The 14,929-nt window shown below is 57.9% G+C and overlaps 1 protein-coding gene across 1 annotated transcript in view; it reads right to left on the reverse strand.

The window, feature by feature from the left end:
* Positions 1-8,162: 8,162 nt before the first annotated feature.
* The window catches only part of TTC34 (tetratricopeptide repeat domain 34), a 136,456-nt gene continuing 129,689 nt past the window's right edge, over positions 8,163-14,929 (reverse strand). Inside the window, exons 6-8 of the mRNA XM_063103845.1 lie at positions 12,947-13,217; positions 11,937-12,151; positions 8,163-8,690 (exon numbers count right to left, since the gene is read on the reverse strand). Coding sequence (XP_062959915.1) covers positions 8,163-8,690; positions 11,937-12,151; positions 12,947-13,217 — 1,014 coding nt within the window. The remainder of the gene's footprint in view (positions 8,691-11,936; positions 12,152-12,946; positions 13,218-14,929) is intronic.

Below are 14,929 nucleotides of genomic sequence, written 5' to 3' on the forward strand. Positions count from 1 at the left end.
TATACATGTGTGCATGTGAGTGTATGTGAATATATGTGCCTGTGCTCCTGTGTGTGCATGTGAATGAGTGTGAGTGTATGTGCATGGCATTCATTGTGTGAGTGTGCACGTCTGTGTGTGAGTGAGGGTGCATATGTATGCATGTGTGCGCACATGTGTATGCACATGTGTGTGCACATGTGAGGGTGCATGTGTATGCTGTGTGTGTGCGTGCATATGTGTGCATGTGCATGAGTGTGCACACGTGTGAGGGTGCATGTGTATGCTGTGTGCATGTGACTGTGCATATGTGTGAGGGTGCATATGTATGCATGTGTGCGCACATGTGTATGCACATGTGTGTGCACGTGTAAGGGTGCATGTGTATGCTGTGTGTGTGCCTGTGACTGTGCATATGTGTGAGGGTGCATGTGTAAGTGCATGTGTATGCTGTGAGTGTGCATGAAAGTGTACATGTGTGGAATGCATGTGGGTGTGAGTGTGCATGTGCTCTTGTGTGTGCAGGTGTATGAATATGCATGCAGGTGTGCATGTATGTGGGCATGCACACATGTGAGTGCACGTGTATGCTGTGTGTGCGCACGTATGCATGTGTGTGTGCATTTGGGCATCCCTCGCTGGCACTCACAACACTGTCCCTGGAGGCTGCCCGGGCACCTGGGGAAACAGCTTGTTGCTCCCCTACAGTTTGGACTTCCAGTTGTCAGCCACAACTGCACACTTGCTGTGTGGAGCTCCCAGGCAGGGCAGAGAGTTTGGGAGAAGCCAGAGGAAGATGGACCCCAGTCCTGCCTTTGGGCAGGTGAGTGTCCAGCTGCTGAGGCCAACCGGAGGCTGGACCCCCTGGGCTCCACGTGAGTTCTGGCCCAGACTCACTGGGGAGGTCTTAGACATGTCTCTTAACCTGTCTGGGCATCACCTGCCCAATGGCCCAACTTAGGGGTGGGGGGACTTAGAAACCACTGGGCAGGTCCCTTACAAAGCCAGCACAGCCAGCTAGTGTCCTCGTCTTCTTGACAGGGGGTGGGACCTGACCTCGCTCCTGGCCCCCTAGCCCCAGCTGCCTCCTCAGTCTCTGAGTTCCTGCTGGGGCCTCCCCTGATCACAGATCTAGCGCCCACCTGGCACCTCATCTCCACTGGGATATACTGGGAACCTCGGCTATGCTTGTGTGCCTTTCACACCCTCAGAAGGTTCCTCTTGCTGTCCCCTAGGGAATTCCATCCTCCCAGCTGCTGAAACTGAACTGTGGCGTCCTCCTTGACCCTGGCTGGACTCATGCCCCATCCAATCCTCAGCTTCCACTCACCTGCTCCAGACCCCGTCACCTCCCCCATGCTGTGACGAGAACCTCCTGCGGGGTCTGTCTCCCCATCTATCCCAAGGGGTCCTTTAACCGTGAAGTCAGAGGGTATCACCCCCCACCCATGTGCCCATCCCCTTGGAGTAGGAGGCGGCCCTCGCTCTGATCTTAGGACCCTCTCTGGCCCCATCACCTCTCATTGCGTCCCCTACTGTCATCCCCTGCCCTCACCCTCAGGCCGGCCCGTCCTAGGAGCCCCCTTTGTCAGGACCCTCTTCTCCTAGATGCCCGCCAAGGTCACCTTCCCAGTGGGGCCTTCCCCAACCTGGCCTCCAGGTTCAGCCTACCCCCAGCCCGTCCCCTGCTCTGCGTCTCGCCCCTGCTGCAAGGTTCAACATCTGCATCCCAAATTTCTGTTGTCCCCACAAAAATGTCAGCTCTCGGGGGAGGGGGCTCCATCTTTCAGAGTCACTGCACCTAGACTAGTGCCCCCCACCCCGGACGCATTGACCAACATCTGTTGAATGAATGAATGAATGAGCCAATCGTGTTGCACGAGTCTGAACCTCGGCCTAGTGCTTGTAGCTCGGGTTTCACCAGCTCGTTACCTTGATCACAATCAAGCGATTCACTCAGGCATTCTGGGAGGTCGCTTCATTCTGCCCACACCCTTCCCTGGACTTGATGTGCCGAAAGGTGCACACACAGTGAAAACTTTCACCTGAGCCATGTGGCCTGGGGGCCAGTGTGAAATATTGTGCTGGAGAAGAGGCAGAGGTGGCCTCTCCAGGTTGTTATGGGGGAACCTGCCGGGGGTGGGAGGGCTGCTCCAGTGGCCCAGTGTGACGTGGGCTGGGCACTCGGAGGGTGTTTTCGAGGCACTGCCCAGGAAAGCTATCCTGGCGGGTCCCTCACTCAGTAAACTCACCTTCTGACCACTCAGGAGCAGCTGGTCCCTGAAGGCTGGCAGGATGGTCAAGGGCTGGGGTGAGCTGGGTGAAGCGTGTGGGCTTCTGGGAACAAGAGAACAGAGGCTTCAGGTGGGGCCCAGCACCCCGGCTTCCAGGCCTCCTTTGTGATGCAGGCGTGGGCTCCCTGGAGGCGGTGATTCCTGCTCAGTCAAGGAGTTCCATGGGGATTTGATGTGAGGGTAGGGGGCAGAGGGCAGCTCCTGGGCACTTGGGGTACCCTGCTGAGTGGGTGCCCCTTCCCAGGGCCTCGGGCCTCTGCGTCCCAACCCCCTCTCCTCCCTTGTTTCCATCTCTTGACCCCTCAGTCCAGAGGCTGTTGGGAAGGAAGGCCAGGTCCTTCTGCCCAGCCTGCCCACCTGGTGGGACAGACGTTGGCCACAGCGTCTCTGCCCCTAACCACCCCTGAGGGGTTTGCAAAGGCCCCACCCTGGGCATCTGTCCCCTTCAATCTCCAACGAGGGTGGTGGCTTCTGGGGGCCTTGCCAGAGTGTAAGGGGAGGGGGTGGCCTGTGCTTATCGTGATGGAGGCACAGCAGGGCTGCCAGGGAGGGTCTAACTGGAGACACTAGTGTGGGGCTTGGCTGCTTCCCTCTGCCCATGGGGAACAGACCCCAACCCCCAGGGGCAGGCAGCCTCGGCTGGGGAACCATCCTCCATTGCTTCAGCATGTGAACCAGGCGCCCTGGCCTTGCTTGCTGATGGGCCTCGGGGGCTCTGAGCAGAACACGTGCCAGCGGGAACCCAGGCTTCTGATTCTCCAGGTCTACCTTGGTGACCAGCTTCCATTTCAGAATCCTGTGCGATGAGTCCTGCCCCGTCCTCCTGCCCTGCCCTGGGACTCTGCAAGGCATCCGGGTGGGGTTGGGCAACAGAACCTCATGACCACCCCTCACCAGGACACCCATGCTGCATGCTGTTGGAAGCTTCTGGCCCATTACCTGGGAGGAGGGCAACCTCCGGCTGCAGCAGGGCTGGGGCTACAGCCCTGGTGCCACAGCCCTGGGGAGTCTCCAGAGCCCTTCACAGCCTGCCTGCACAACACCCCTGATGCTAAGCAGGCCACTTTTGGGTCTCAAGAGGCCTCCAAGGCACAAAGCTGAGGGAGAAAAACAGACACAAGGGTCCTGTCTACTCTCTACAGGAGCCCTCTGCACCTTGAGCCTCTCAGGGCCAGCCCTGAACATCTCCCTCCTTCTCGCACCCCAGGCTTGTCCCCGTGCTCAGCCCAGCCAGAGTGCCCCCAGGCAGACCTGGGCCCAGCTGGCGACCTGAAACCCAAAGGCTGGCCTCTTCCTAAACTCTCTCCCCATTTAGGTGTGAGCAGGAGGCCTAGGGCTCTGGCCTGGCACCTGCCAACTAAGAAAAGCAGGAAATGGGGTCCACAGGCCGAGGAGGCTGCAGATTCCCAGCCCCAGCACTGACTCGCAGACACCCATGGCCGTGCCCACCAGCACATGTGAACACACACACAAACCGTCCATTGCTGGAGCCCAGCACACCCCTGGAGGGGGATTTTAACCCTTTCCAGGTGCGTTCTTTGGGCCCCTCCATGGCAGGAACCGGTCCTCTCCCTTGGGTTTTCCCAGCCATGCTCACTCTGGGGAGGCAAAGACAAATGGGCTAGAAGAGGTTAAAGGACATTTCCGAGGTGCTCAGGGTGCTGGATGAGAGCCGGGCCTCCAGGAGTGCCCTATGCTCACCCCCCTTGCCAGCTGTCTCCTGAAGTCAGGCCATGTGCTGGGCAGGAGGGAAGGGCCGGGGGTCCAGCTCCACCCAGGTCTCTGTCACTGGGCCACCAGCCTGGCCCCAACAGCTAGAGCCTCTGTCTGCTCACCACAGAAGGACTTTTGTATGTTTGTCATAGAGTCAAACGAGAGGAGATGTATGCACAACACCTTTGGCACGAAGGTGCCGGCAAGACGTACCTGGAAGGGGACGGGGCATGTGGGGAGGAGTGTGGTCACCTGAGCTGAGAGTTGTGACCATCGACTGCTGTCACCTATACTGCCAGTCTGTTTTGAGAGGTGGGTCATCTGCCCTTGAATTTTGCAGTTGCAACTTCCATGATTCCCTAAATTAACAACTCTGTAACGAATGAAGAATTTTTCCTGTTAAATTTGTGCTATTTGAATCATTGTTGTGGTTTCTGTCTCCTGAGTGGACCCCTACTGATTGATAAATTGGTACTAGGTGTGGTCCCAGAAACAGCCCCTCAAGGACAGGCCTTGGGAGTGCTGGGATGGTGTCCTTGCCAGTGGGAGGTGGGAGGCCAGCCACCCAGGCATGCAGCAACCTCGGACACATCTGTGCTGTTGTGTAGGTGCAGGTGCCACTGCACATGACCACTAGGACAGTAATGGTACTTCTAGGGCTGGGGACTCCTGTAGCACCAACAGGAAGAAATGCCAGGTTTGGACCTTTCAATGCTCAGCTCAAGTCACAGCGGGAGGTCAGAGAAGTGCCATGGTAACCCTGGTGTGTCCTCACTCCTTGTGGCCTTAGGGCTGATTCTGCTAAAAGTGAAACACAACATTTAATTGTGCAGGTTGTATAACTACAATGTAGGTTGCATTCATGGCCTCACCAAGTTCCCTATGAGAAAGTTAGGGTGCTGATTGGGAGGGAATGGGACCCCAAAACATGGAATGGGGATGTCTGGTTGGGCTCAGATGAAGCTGAGAAACTTGAACCCCCGAGTCCTCTGAGGGTCCCCTCACAGTGCACGCAGTGTGTCTGCCAGCGTCTGAGCAGATGAACCCTGATTGAGACCCTGTGATAACCTCCCCCGGGCCAGGTGCCTGTTCTGCTCAACCATCGCAACCACGCCCTGTCAACTGCAGACCTGTGACCAGGGTCACGTCTCAGCATGCTCCTGGGTGTCGGGGTCAAGTACAAAGTCTGACCCAGGATGAAAGAGCATATTTACCAAAACTATTGTGAGATTTCATTCATTCACACTCAGAAACCTGAGCAATATGGTGGGAATTGAGGCTAAGGGTGTTAGGCCACCTGGACGGGGCTGGCTTACTGATATGGGTACACTTGCTAGAGATTCTGAACTTAGCGTGCGAGCTCTTGTGAACTGCTGGAGATGACTGACGGTTCACTTCGTTGAGTGAAATCTGGACTTGATGGAGGTCTACAGTGAATGAAGTGGAGATGCCAGAGCTTCCCACAATGACACAGAGGAAGGAACTGTGCCAGGAAAGGGGTCTCCGTTGGGCACACTCGGGCCTGGGTTCTCTCACTGAGCTGGGCAGTGATGAGGAGCTGGGGGCTATGGGAGGCAGGTCGGGGGCTGCCAGGGAGGCGAGTGCATCGACAAATAGCATGAACTCCTAGAACCTCCAGCCAGAGCGGCCCTGGAAATGTCCCTCCAGGCTGTGCTCCCAGGCCTTGGGGATGGGGGGGACGCATCCGTGACTTCTTGGAATTCTCTGTTGAGCACATGGAGGGGCTGCTGGTCTGGGTGCCTGCTCAGTCCTGGAGCAACTCCTGGGGGCAAAGCCCAGTCTGGGCCCCAGTGGGGAGGGTACATGGGAAACGAAGGCTCGCCCCTCGTCCTCAGGGGCCAGCGGTCTGCTGTCAGGGCAGGGGAACGGGTGTGCGTGAGTCCATCGGGGCTGCTCTAACAAAATACCATCAACTGGGTGGCTTAGAAACAGAAATTTATTTCTCAGTTCTAAAGGCTGGAAGTCCAAGATCAAGGTGTGGCAGATTTGGTGTCTGGTGAAGGCCACTTCCTGGTTCACAGATGATGCCTTCTCGCATGGTGGGAGGGGCAAGGCAGCTCTGGTGTCTTTCACGAGGGCACTGACCCTATTCTCGAGGACGTCACCCTCATCACCTCATCTCCTTGCAGAAGCCCTGTCTCCTAATACTGTCACCTTGGGGGTTAGGATTTCAACTCATGAATTTTTGGGGGGCACACTCAGAGCATGGCGAGGTGCCAGGTAAGCAGGGGCTGACTTGAGACACCTTCAAAATGGGCCACTGGATGGCAGGTGCTGCCTCCTGGGCTGCGACAGGCTGGGGCTGAGGCCTTGGTGAAGCTCCGGCCGGATTTGGGCACCTGCACACCCAGTGTGACGAGTCCCAAGATGGCCTTGCATGGACGGAGGGGGCAGGACACCCATATGGGGAGGACAGTAGTAGCAAAGGCATGAGGTGACCCCCAGGTGACGTTTCGCCACTGCCTCCGCCCTCCCTGCAGCTCGGGGGCTGGGCCTTCTCTTGACCCTGGCCCCTCTAGACCAGCCCTGCCCCATGGCCTTGGTGCTGACTTGCCCACCTGCGCCAAATGGCCCTTGTGTGTGTGTCCCTGAACCTGGCCCCTTGCCCGGCTCCTGGAGCTGCTGGCCCATGTTTGTCAAGCCAGTGAATGCACAGATGGAAGGATGGATGGAGAGATAGACATGTGGCCAGGTGACTTGGTGAGGACGGTGCACTGGAAAATCTTGGAAAAGTGGGAACTTGAGATTCTGAGTGGGAAAGGCAGGGAGGAGGATTTGGGCTGAGTGCCCCCAACCCCGAAGGAGTCCTCACGCACTCTCTGGGTCCCCATCCCATTGGTCCTCATGGTGGGAGGCACTGACCCCTCTGCCTAGCCCCTGGTGGCACCAGATGGGATGAGGGTGACATGAGGGTGGGGCTCCCACACAGTGCTGGGTGACGGGAGTGGGTGGGGACCGAGGAGGAAGGAGGCTGCCAACCCCCTCCAGACACTGCAGCTGCTGCCGGGGGCTGTGAGAAACAAGAGCCACTGCCTCGGTGAAGGCAAGCCCTGGGGTCCTCAGCCCATGGACTGGGGTCCCTCAGATGATCCCAGGAGATGAGTAGGGGGTGAGAGCAGGGGCTTGGTCTACGGGTCCAAGACCACAGAAGGAAGGCACAGAGAGCGGGGCGGGGGGGGCAAATTAAAGTGTTGAGGAGAAGGGAGAGAGGTGGCCGTGGTCCTGTTCCCACAGGCAGAACATGGGAGGGCTGGGGTCAGGCTTCACGCACGCCTGCCGCACACATCTCTCGTTCTCGGACACGGGAGGAGCCCTCCAGTCGGGCCTCGCTTCCAGGACACCTGCAGTGCTGGGCAAGGCTGGGCTCCTCGCTCCACCCAGGAAAGGCTGTCCCAGCACACTGGCAGAGAAGCAAGGTTGCACAGGGAGGGTCTGTTCACGTAGAGCCAGCTGTACCCACGCTCTCTGGAAGCACCAATTCACAAGTGACAGCTTCACAAGGAGATCCAAGCACAAGCCTGGGGGCTCTGCTCATTAGGGTGCCTCTGTGGTCGCTCTACTTGGAAAGTAGGGACCTGCGAAGGAGGGAGGTGGTGGACCCCCAGGGCTGTGGGTGGTGGGCTCGGGCACTAGATTCCCCAGTGAATGACCTCCATGAAGGCACCTGAAAGGCAAGCTTCAGTGGTTGCGGCTGGCTGAGTTCCTGCTTGGGAGTTTTGCCCTTGGAAAGACCCAGGTTCTACTGCAGGCCAGCCCGAGGATCAGGCCAGGGTCCAAGTCAAAGGCAGCTTCATGTCCAAACAGGGGCTTCCCGGGCTGGTGCTATCTCCCTCAGGGCCATGAGGGGCTGCCCTGAATCCCCCTTCCAGCCTGTTGGATCTCAAGCCAGGGACAAGACCTGGGGCTGCTTCTTCAAAGTCTGAGCCCCAGGTGTGGGCCGAGAGGAGCCCGACTTGGGGATGAGGTTGCCCACTGCAGAGGGGGCTGTGGGCTCCTAGGATGGCCCCTCCATGCAAACAGGAAGCTGTCCCTTTCACTTTGAAGTGAAGGACAGCAAAGGACAGAAGCTGGTCATCGACTTGAGGAGCTGGGTGCACTCCACATGAAAATGATAGGGTGGTCCTGTGACTGGACCTGGACGAGGTCGGGCTCTGGTCAGTGGAGCCGGCAGCCTGAGGACGCTTCCCTCCGGATCCTCACTTTTAGCTTCTTCAGGCCGCTATGGTCGGGGTCCACGAGGAGGCCGTTTTCCGCTGCTGTCCAGGCCTCTGCATAGCGTTGCTCCTCCAGGCAGCGCAGCCCGAGGTGCAGGAACACGCAGGTGGTGGGGGCCCGGCCTGGCTGCTCCCACAGGCTGCCCTGGGCCAGGGTGGGTGCCAGCTTAAGGGCCTGGCTGAAGGCCCCTGCAGCCCCCTCCTCGTCCCCCAGGCTCAGCAGCAGGCGGCCCCGGGAGCAGAAGTCCTCTGCCTGGCTTGGGAGGTTGCTGTCCTCTGCACCCTCTTGGAGCACACGGTCCAGGTCCTTGAGTGCCCGGCCAAACTCCCGCAGCTCCGCCAGGCAGGTGGCCCGCAGACGCAGGTGACAGGCACTGCCACTACCAGCCAGGACAGCCAATGAACAGTATCCCAGTGCCTGCCTGGGTTGCCCTGCATCTAGGAGGGTTCTGGCTTCCTGGGATGCTGCCTGGACAGAGGACAGAGAAGGAGGGAGAGATCTCAGGGTCAGTCCACAATGCCCACCAGCTTCTCACTGGCCTGAGCCACTCTGCACAGTGGCCTCTGCTTGCTCCCTGGGGAGGGAAGGTCACCGTCATGGTGCACAGGAGCTGCTGGCTTCTTCCAGCAGGGCTGGCCCCAGGCAAGGGCGGGGGTGGGGGCCCAGGGTAGTGAACCCCTCCCTGCAATTCCCACCACCTTGAAGCTGCAAGGCTAGCTCAGACTTCATGCTCTGTGACCACCCCTCTCCCTGGGCCTCCAATCAGTCACCTGGATTTACTTCCTCATGGTCCTCCCGTTCGCACAGCCCTCCTGCCCCACTGCCGGACCCAGCTTCCCTTGCCTGGGAGACAGCAGTAGCCTTGTCCCTCCGCTCCTCTTGTCAAAACCACCTCTCCAACAGGTCCCTGACAGAGATCCCTGATGGGGCTGCCGCCCAGCCCTCCACCCTGCCCACCTGCCAAAGGCTGCCCCGGCCCTCAGGACGAGAGCAGACACAGCCCTTGCCCAGCCCGGTCTCTGAACGCCCTCCTTGTCCCAAGGTCAGGACTCGGGAAGGGAGGGCCAGCTAGGCACTAATGTGTTGTCCATTACTGCTGACCAACGAGCCGCGAACGTCAGAGTCAGGACAAAAAACATGCTGCTGGTGGCTCCCCTCTCCTGCCCCCAGCCACTGTGCCCCAGCATCTGCCCGCAGGATCCCCAGGGGTTGGGGTTCACTGTTTGCCTCCCTGGGGCTGGCACAGGGGGCGCTTTGCGGAGGGCTGTGCTGGACTCGTCCCCCAGCCTCGGTGGACGCTGTGGGACAGGGCCGGAAGAGGCCAGTCAGTGAACACCGTCCATCCTAGCCCTTCTCTCCTTGGGGACTGCTGGACTGAGAGCCCAGCCCCAAGGGGTGGTTGCTGGTCAAGCTTGCCCACCTCCGCTCTCTGCCCCCAGCACTTCCCTTTTCTGTACCGAGGCTGACAGCCACTCAAAACCGGCCAAAATGCCTTATCTCCTTTCCTCTGACCCTGGTTCTGATACAGGAGAGGCTCAGTTTCCCTGGGTTCAGGTTTCAGGACATGCCTCCGGGTTCCCAAACACTCCCTGAGGTCTCAAGCCCTCTCCTCTGAGCTGCCCAGGGGAAGAAAGATACTGTTGCCAGTTAGACCTGTTTTCAGCACCAACACTAGAAAGATGAGACCACAAGGGGCTGGCTTATGCAAATCAAGTGTCTGCATGCTCAGTAGAGAGCGCAGAACATTCTTGAACAGGCCCGGTGCATGTGATAGGATCTGTCCAGCGAAAAAGCTCCAGGAAGAGACTGACTGAGCACGTGTAAGACTATGTTACATAGTTACATGTTAAATGTTAACATAGCTGGGCGCCACCCCATTGAATATTCGTTAATGGAGAAACTATAAAAGCCACTCTCAGCAGAAGGCAGGGTTTTGCTCACTGTCCTGGGGATCTCCGGGACTTTGTATTAAATTTACTCTCAGCAGGCAGCTGCTGGATCTCCTGAGCCAGCCTGCTCTCTGTACTGAACTTTAGGTATGTGCTTTTCTTGCTTTTGTGTTAGACTCTCGGTGTCTGTACTGAACTTACTTTAGTGTTAGACTCGGTGTGGGCCCTGCTCGGTCTCTGGAGCACGCCACCCTCTCTCCATGGAACCTGCATTTCTTATCTGTTCCATTAAACCTGTTCTCAGTGTCTGCTGTGACTCTGCCCTTGGATTCTTTCCTGTGGCAGAGTCAAGACCTGGTAAGAGGACGGGGTGGGTTGAGGCCGACTGTCGGGCCCCCCAGACCCTGCCTCCAACATCAGTTCCTCCTAGTCGGCTGTGAACAGAAGTCACCCGGCCGCCCCACGGATCAATCTGCGTGCCCCGCACGGCCCCTCCTCTGTCTGAGCCTAAGTGGCCCCCCTGCTCAGGAGTGGGGACCCTGAGACCCTGCCTTTCTCGCTGTCCCCCCCTTTCCAGGTAGCCGCACCGGCCGCAGCCCCGCACCCGGCTCCCCCGATCCTCGCCTCCCCCGGGAAAGCACAGAGCACCCCGGACCCCGCAGGGGCGCGGCTGCAGGCATCAGACCCCCGCCGGCGATGCCAGGGGTCGGCACTGGGAGCCAGGCTGCCGGGGGCCCGCACCGCTTCCTCCCGCACACCGCGAGCCGCTCCGAGTCGCAGCGCGGCGGGCGCTGGAGGCCGGGCTCGCCCCCAGCGCCCCTCCCGTGCCCCCGGCCCGCGCCCCGCACGGCGTCCCCCACTCCTGCTCCATCAGCCCCCGGGAACCCGCGCGCCACCAGGGCGGGGAGAGCCGGCCGCGCAGGCGCGGTGCCGCCCGAACGCGGGGCGCGGCCACTTCCGGGTGGGTCCGCGTTGCCCGGCAACCGAACCGCGTGGTTAGCGCTCGGCGGAGGCAGTTTACCGGCGGCTGCGCCTCGGCTCGGAGACTCCGCCGCCCTCGCCTCAGACCTCGGGACCCTCGCCCGGCCCTCCCCCGTGACCTCGGAGACCCCCGCCCGGCCCTCCCCCGTGTCCTCGGAGACTCCCCCGCCCGGCCCTCCCCCGTGACCTCGGAGACCCGCCGGGTCCCACCCCCCAGCTCAAGGACCCCAGTCCAGCCCCTTCCTCTTGGCTCGGACACCCCCCCAGTCCCTCCTCAGAGCTGAGACACCAGCCAAGCCCCTCCTCCGAGTTCCAGGTTCTGATAACACTATGTGAGCCTTCGTTTCTTCTGTGTGACCGAACCGCCCCCTACGCCTCTGTTAGCTTCTGGCCCCTCGGTGGAATCCCCTCCGTTGGATACCGAGTGTGGTTTTCCCCGTGTGGACGGACGCGGGTGCCGTGGAGAAGCGGCAGCACAGGGGGCGCAGTACTTGCCCCGGCTCACGCAGGCCGTCATTCCGAGTCTCCCTCCCCACCTGGCCTCTGCTGGCGTTGGGGTGGGCTTCCTACAAGTGCAAGGTGCCCCGGCTGGCTCAGCCCCACTCTGAGGAGAGGTTCCCCTCCCAAGTCACCTGTCGCTTACATGCCCCATGCAGAAAAGCCGAGAGGTCAGTGGGTTGTTGGGGATTCCTGGGTGCCTCCTACTCACACCCCTCAGCCCACACCCAAGTGAAATCACCCCAACAGCAGGGAGTGAAGAGCTGCCCCAGGCAGTGGGCCCAGGGGTCTTGCGTTTGTGCTGCTGGGAAGGGACTGGTGGGGCTCCGTGGGGTCCTGCGTGCACCTGGGTGAGGCTCTGCCGCTCCGAGACCTCCAGGAGATGCAGCAGGAAGCCGAGGTCCTGGGTGTCCATCTCGGCTAGGCACTGCAGGTCCTGAGCAGCGGCTGGCACATCTCCCTTCTTGAGCCGGAGCAGGCCCAGCCGGGCTCGGGCTGCCTCTGACGGTGGGGCGGGGTGCAGGGCTTTTAGCAGGTGGGCACCAGCCTCCTCATAACTGCCTGCCAGGATTCAGGAAGGACAGTCGGTAGGTGAGGCTGGGGCACGGGGTTACAAGAGCTTGTGGGCTGCCGCAGCCTTTCCTGCTCTGGGCTGGCCCAGAGGAGCCCGGAGCAGAGGCACACAATGATTCCATGCCGGTCACATGGACTCACTGGCTAACCTGGTGTACCCCGCCCCCCCCCCCCATGACCCAGTGGAGCAGCAGTGCTCTGAGCCCCTCATGTGGTCATCACCGGGACTTGTTTTCTCTCCAGAGCACCTGGAGGAAGGCTGGGTCTGCTGGTTGGGAGCTGCCCTGGGGGCCCTTGAAGTCCTTGGTGGCAAATGCAGGCTACAGAGACAGCTCCCCTTTCTAAATTAGTGATGAAGTGGTCTCCACGTCACCAGGGTGATGTAGAAATTTGCAGGAAAGACCTATGTCTTGGCACACGTGGGCTTCAGTCAGTCCCACCTATAGTGGGGCCTGGTGTCCCAGGGGAGCTCAATAAACAGCTGTTGAAGAAATGCATGGATGAATGAGGGGGCCTGAGCATTTGAATCCTTTTATGAAACCCCAGATCCCTCTTTTGTTTCTCCTCTGTGCAAAGAGCCTCATAGGTAAAGAACAGTGAGAGTCAGTCTCACGCAGGCCCCACATAGGGGGAAGGGTCACAGGTCATGGGACTTGGAGTGGAAGTGACCTTAGAAGCTATTATATACTGGGGTCTCTTTCTCCTGTTTTACAGAAAAGAATATGGAAGGTCAGAGGCTCGGGGACAGATGCTCACGTTCCCTGCTCCCAGGCTGACACGTACCCAGTGCAATGAGGATGTCAGTGAGGAGGATGTGCCAGCTCTGCTTTCCAGCATCGATTTTGATCAATGCCTCCCCCACGGCAAGGAGGCCTTGGCTGTCCTTGTCCCCCAGGGGGGCCCTGGTGTCTGGCAGCTGGCTCAGGAGGGCCCGGCAGCGGGAGTAGAGGCCCTGTGTGAGGAGGGCCTGGGCTTCTGGCTTCAGAGAGCGGATCTCAGGGACCACAGTCCCCGGGTCGACCTTCAGAGCACAGACAATGTTGTCCACAGCTTCCTGCAAGGAAGGAGGGCAGGGTGGGTGCAGAAGGGCACAGCCATGAGGGCTGGGTCTCCTCTTTCCCATTCCCTGTTCTTGGGTCTCCAGTTCCCTGCTTGGGGTCCTGGAGGGTCGGCCCTGCCCAACTTCCTGCCCCTCCCTGCTCCCCCATGGCTGCAGCCATTATTCCTCCCATTCATTTTTGGTGGGTTGGAGGGGACCCAGCTATTGGCCTCTGTCCCTGAAAGTTACCAGGCCCAGAGCCTCCCTGCTGAAGCCGGACCCCGTGTCCACTTGCCAGTCCACTAATTTTAGTCTCCCTACACTGCCTGCAGTCTGCAACACCCTCCCTGGGTAGCTCACTCACTCTCTGCTTGCAGCTGGTGGAGCAAGGCAGAGCAGGGGAATGCTGTGGCAAGTGGGTTAGAATTCTGGCAAGGGAGAGCTCAGTGTGGAACCCAAGAAGTCTCACCCTCACAGAGAACTTCCGTGGTATGGAGGTGGATGTGGGCTGGCACTGAAGGGCAGCAAGCACGTGGGCAGGTGAGCTTAGGACTGAGTATGCCATTTGGAAGAGAGGAGGGGGAGGAGGTTTCCTGAGGCCCTGGCCATGCACAGGAGAGCCTTGACGATCGATCGATTAATTGGTTGATCAGGGTAAGTCTTTTGCCTCTGACCGCTGACCTGGCCAATAGTGGGGGCTACTGGTGCTATCTTCAAGTCTACCCTCCTGCTGTTGCTTTTCTAGTTGTCCTGTTTGTACGTTTGCATGCCTCTATTTTTTCCTTCCTACCTGCTTTTGGGTTAATTGAATGTTTTTAGTGTTTCATTTTTAATTCCTTTTTTGGCCTTTTAACTATGCCTTTTTAATATTACTTTTTAGCAGTTGCTGTACAGATTACAATATGTATCCTTAAGTTATCTCAATTAATATAGTAACACTTCATGTAAAATGTAAGACCCATGCAACAGTAAATTCCATTTACCCCCATCCTTTGTGATATTGTTGTCATATATTAAGCAATAAGCCACCTTGTACAATGTTAGTATTTTTGGTTTAGATAGCTTTGTTCAAAGAAATTAAGAGAAGGAACAAATATATTCTTTCGTATTTTAATATGCTCTTCATTTCTACCAGCAGAGGATTTTCACTGGGTGTCAATTCTCTTCAACTTTATCAACTTCATTTAGCATTTCTTGTAGGGCAGGTCTGCTGGTGATGAATATCCCATGTCTTTAATTTCAGCCTCATCTTTGAGGGATATTTTAACTAGATACTTTTTCTTTCAGTGCTTTAAAGATTCCATTCCACTGTCTTCTGGTTTCCATTGTTTCTGCAACAAGTCTGTCGTCATTCTTGCTCTTGTTCTACTATATGCGATGTTTCTTTTTTCCTTTGGTTGCTTTTAAGGTGTTTTCTTTATCTTTTGATTACAGAAATTTGACTAAGATGTGCCTAGGTGTGATTCTCTTTGTGTTTATCATCTTGGGATTTGTTGAGTTTCTTGGGAAATTTCCTGCCATTATTTCTTTAAATATGTATATATATACACACACACACATATACATATATATTTATTCCATTATTTCTCTTCTCTGCTTGGAATTGTCCCACAGGTCACTGACGCTCTCTTCAAAGAAAAGAAAAGTTTTTTCCTCCTGCTGTTCTTCAGGTTGGATAATTTCTATGGGTATAGCCTCAAGTTTACTAATCCTTCTTCAGCAGTTTC

This window comes from Cynocephalus volans, chromosome 8 (genome assembly GCF_027409185.1).
Source record: "Cynocephalus volans isolate mCynVol1 chromosome 8, mCynVol1.pri, whole genome shotgun sequence".
In the NCBI taxonomy this organism is placed as follows: domain Eukaryota; kingdom Metazoa; phylum Chordata; class Mammalia; order Dermoptera; family Cynocephalidae; genus Cynocephalus; species Cynocephalus volans.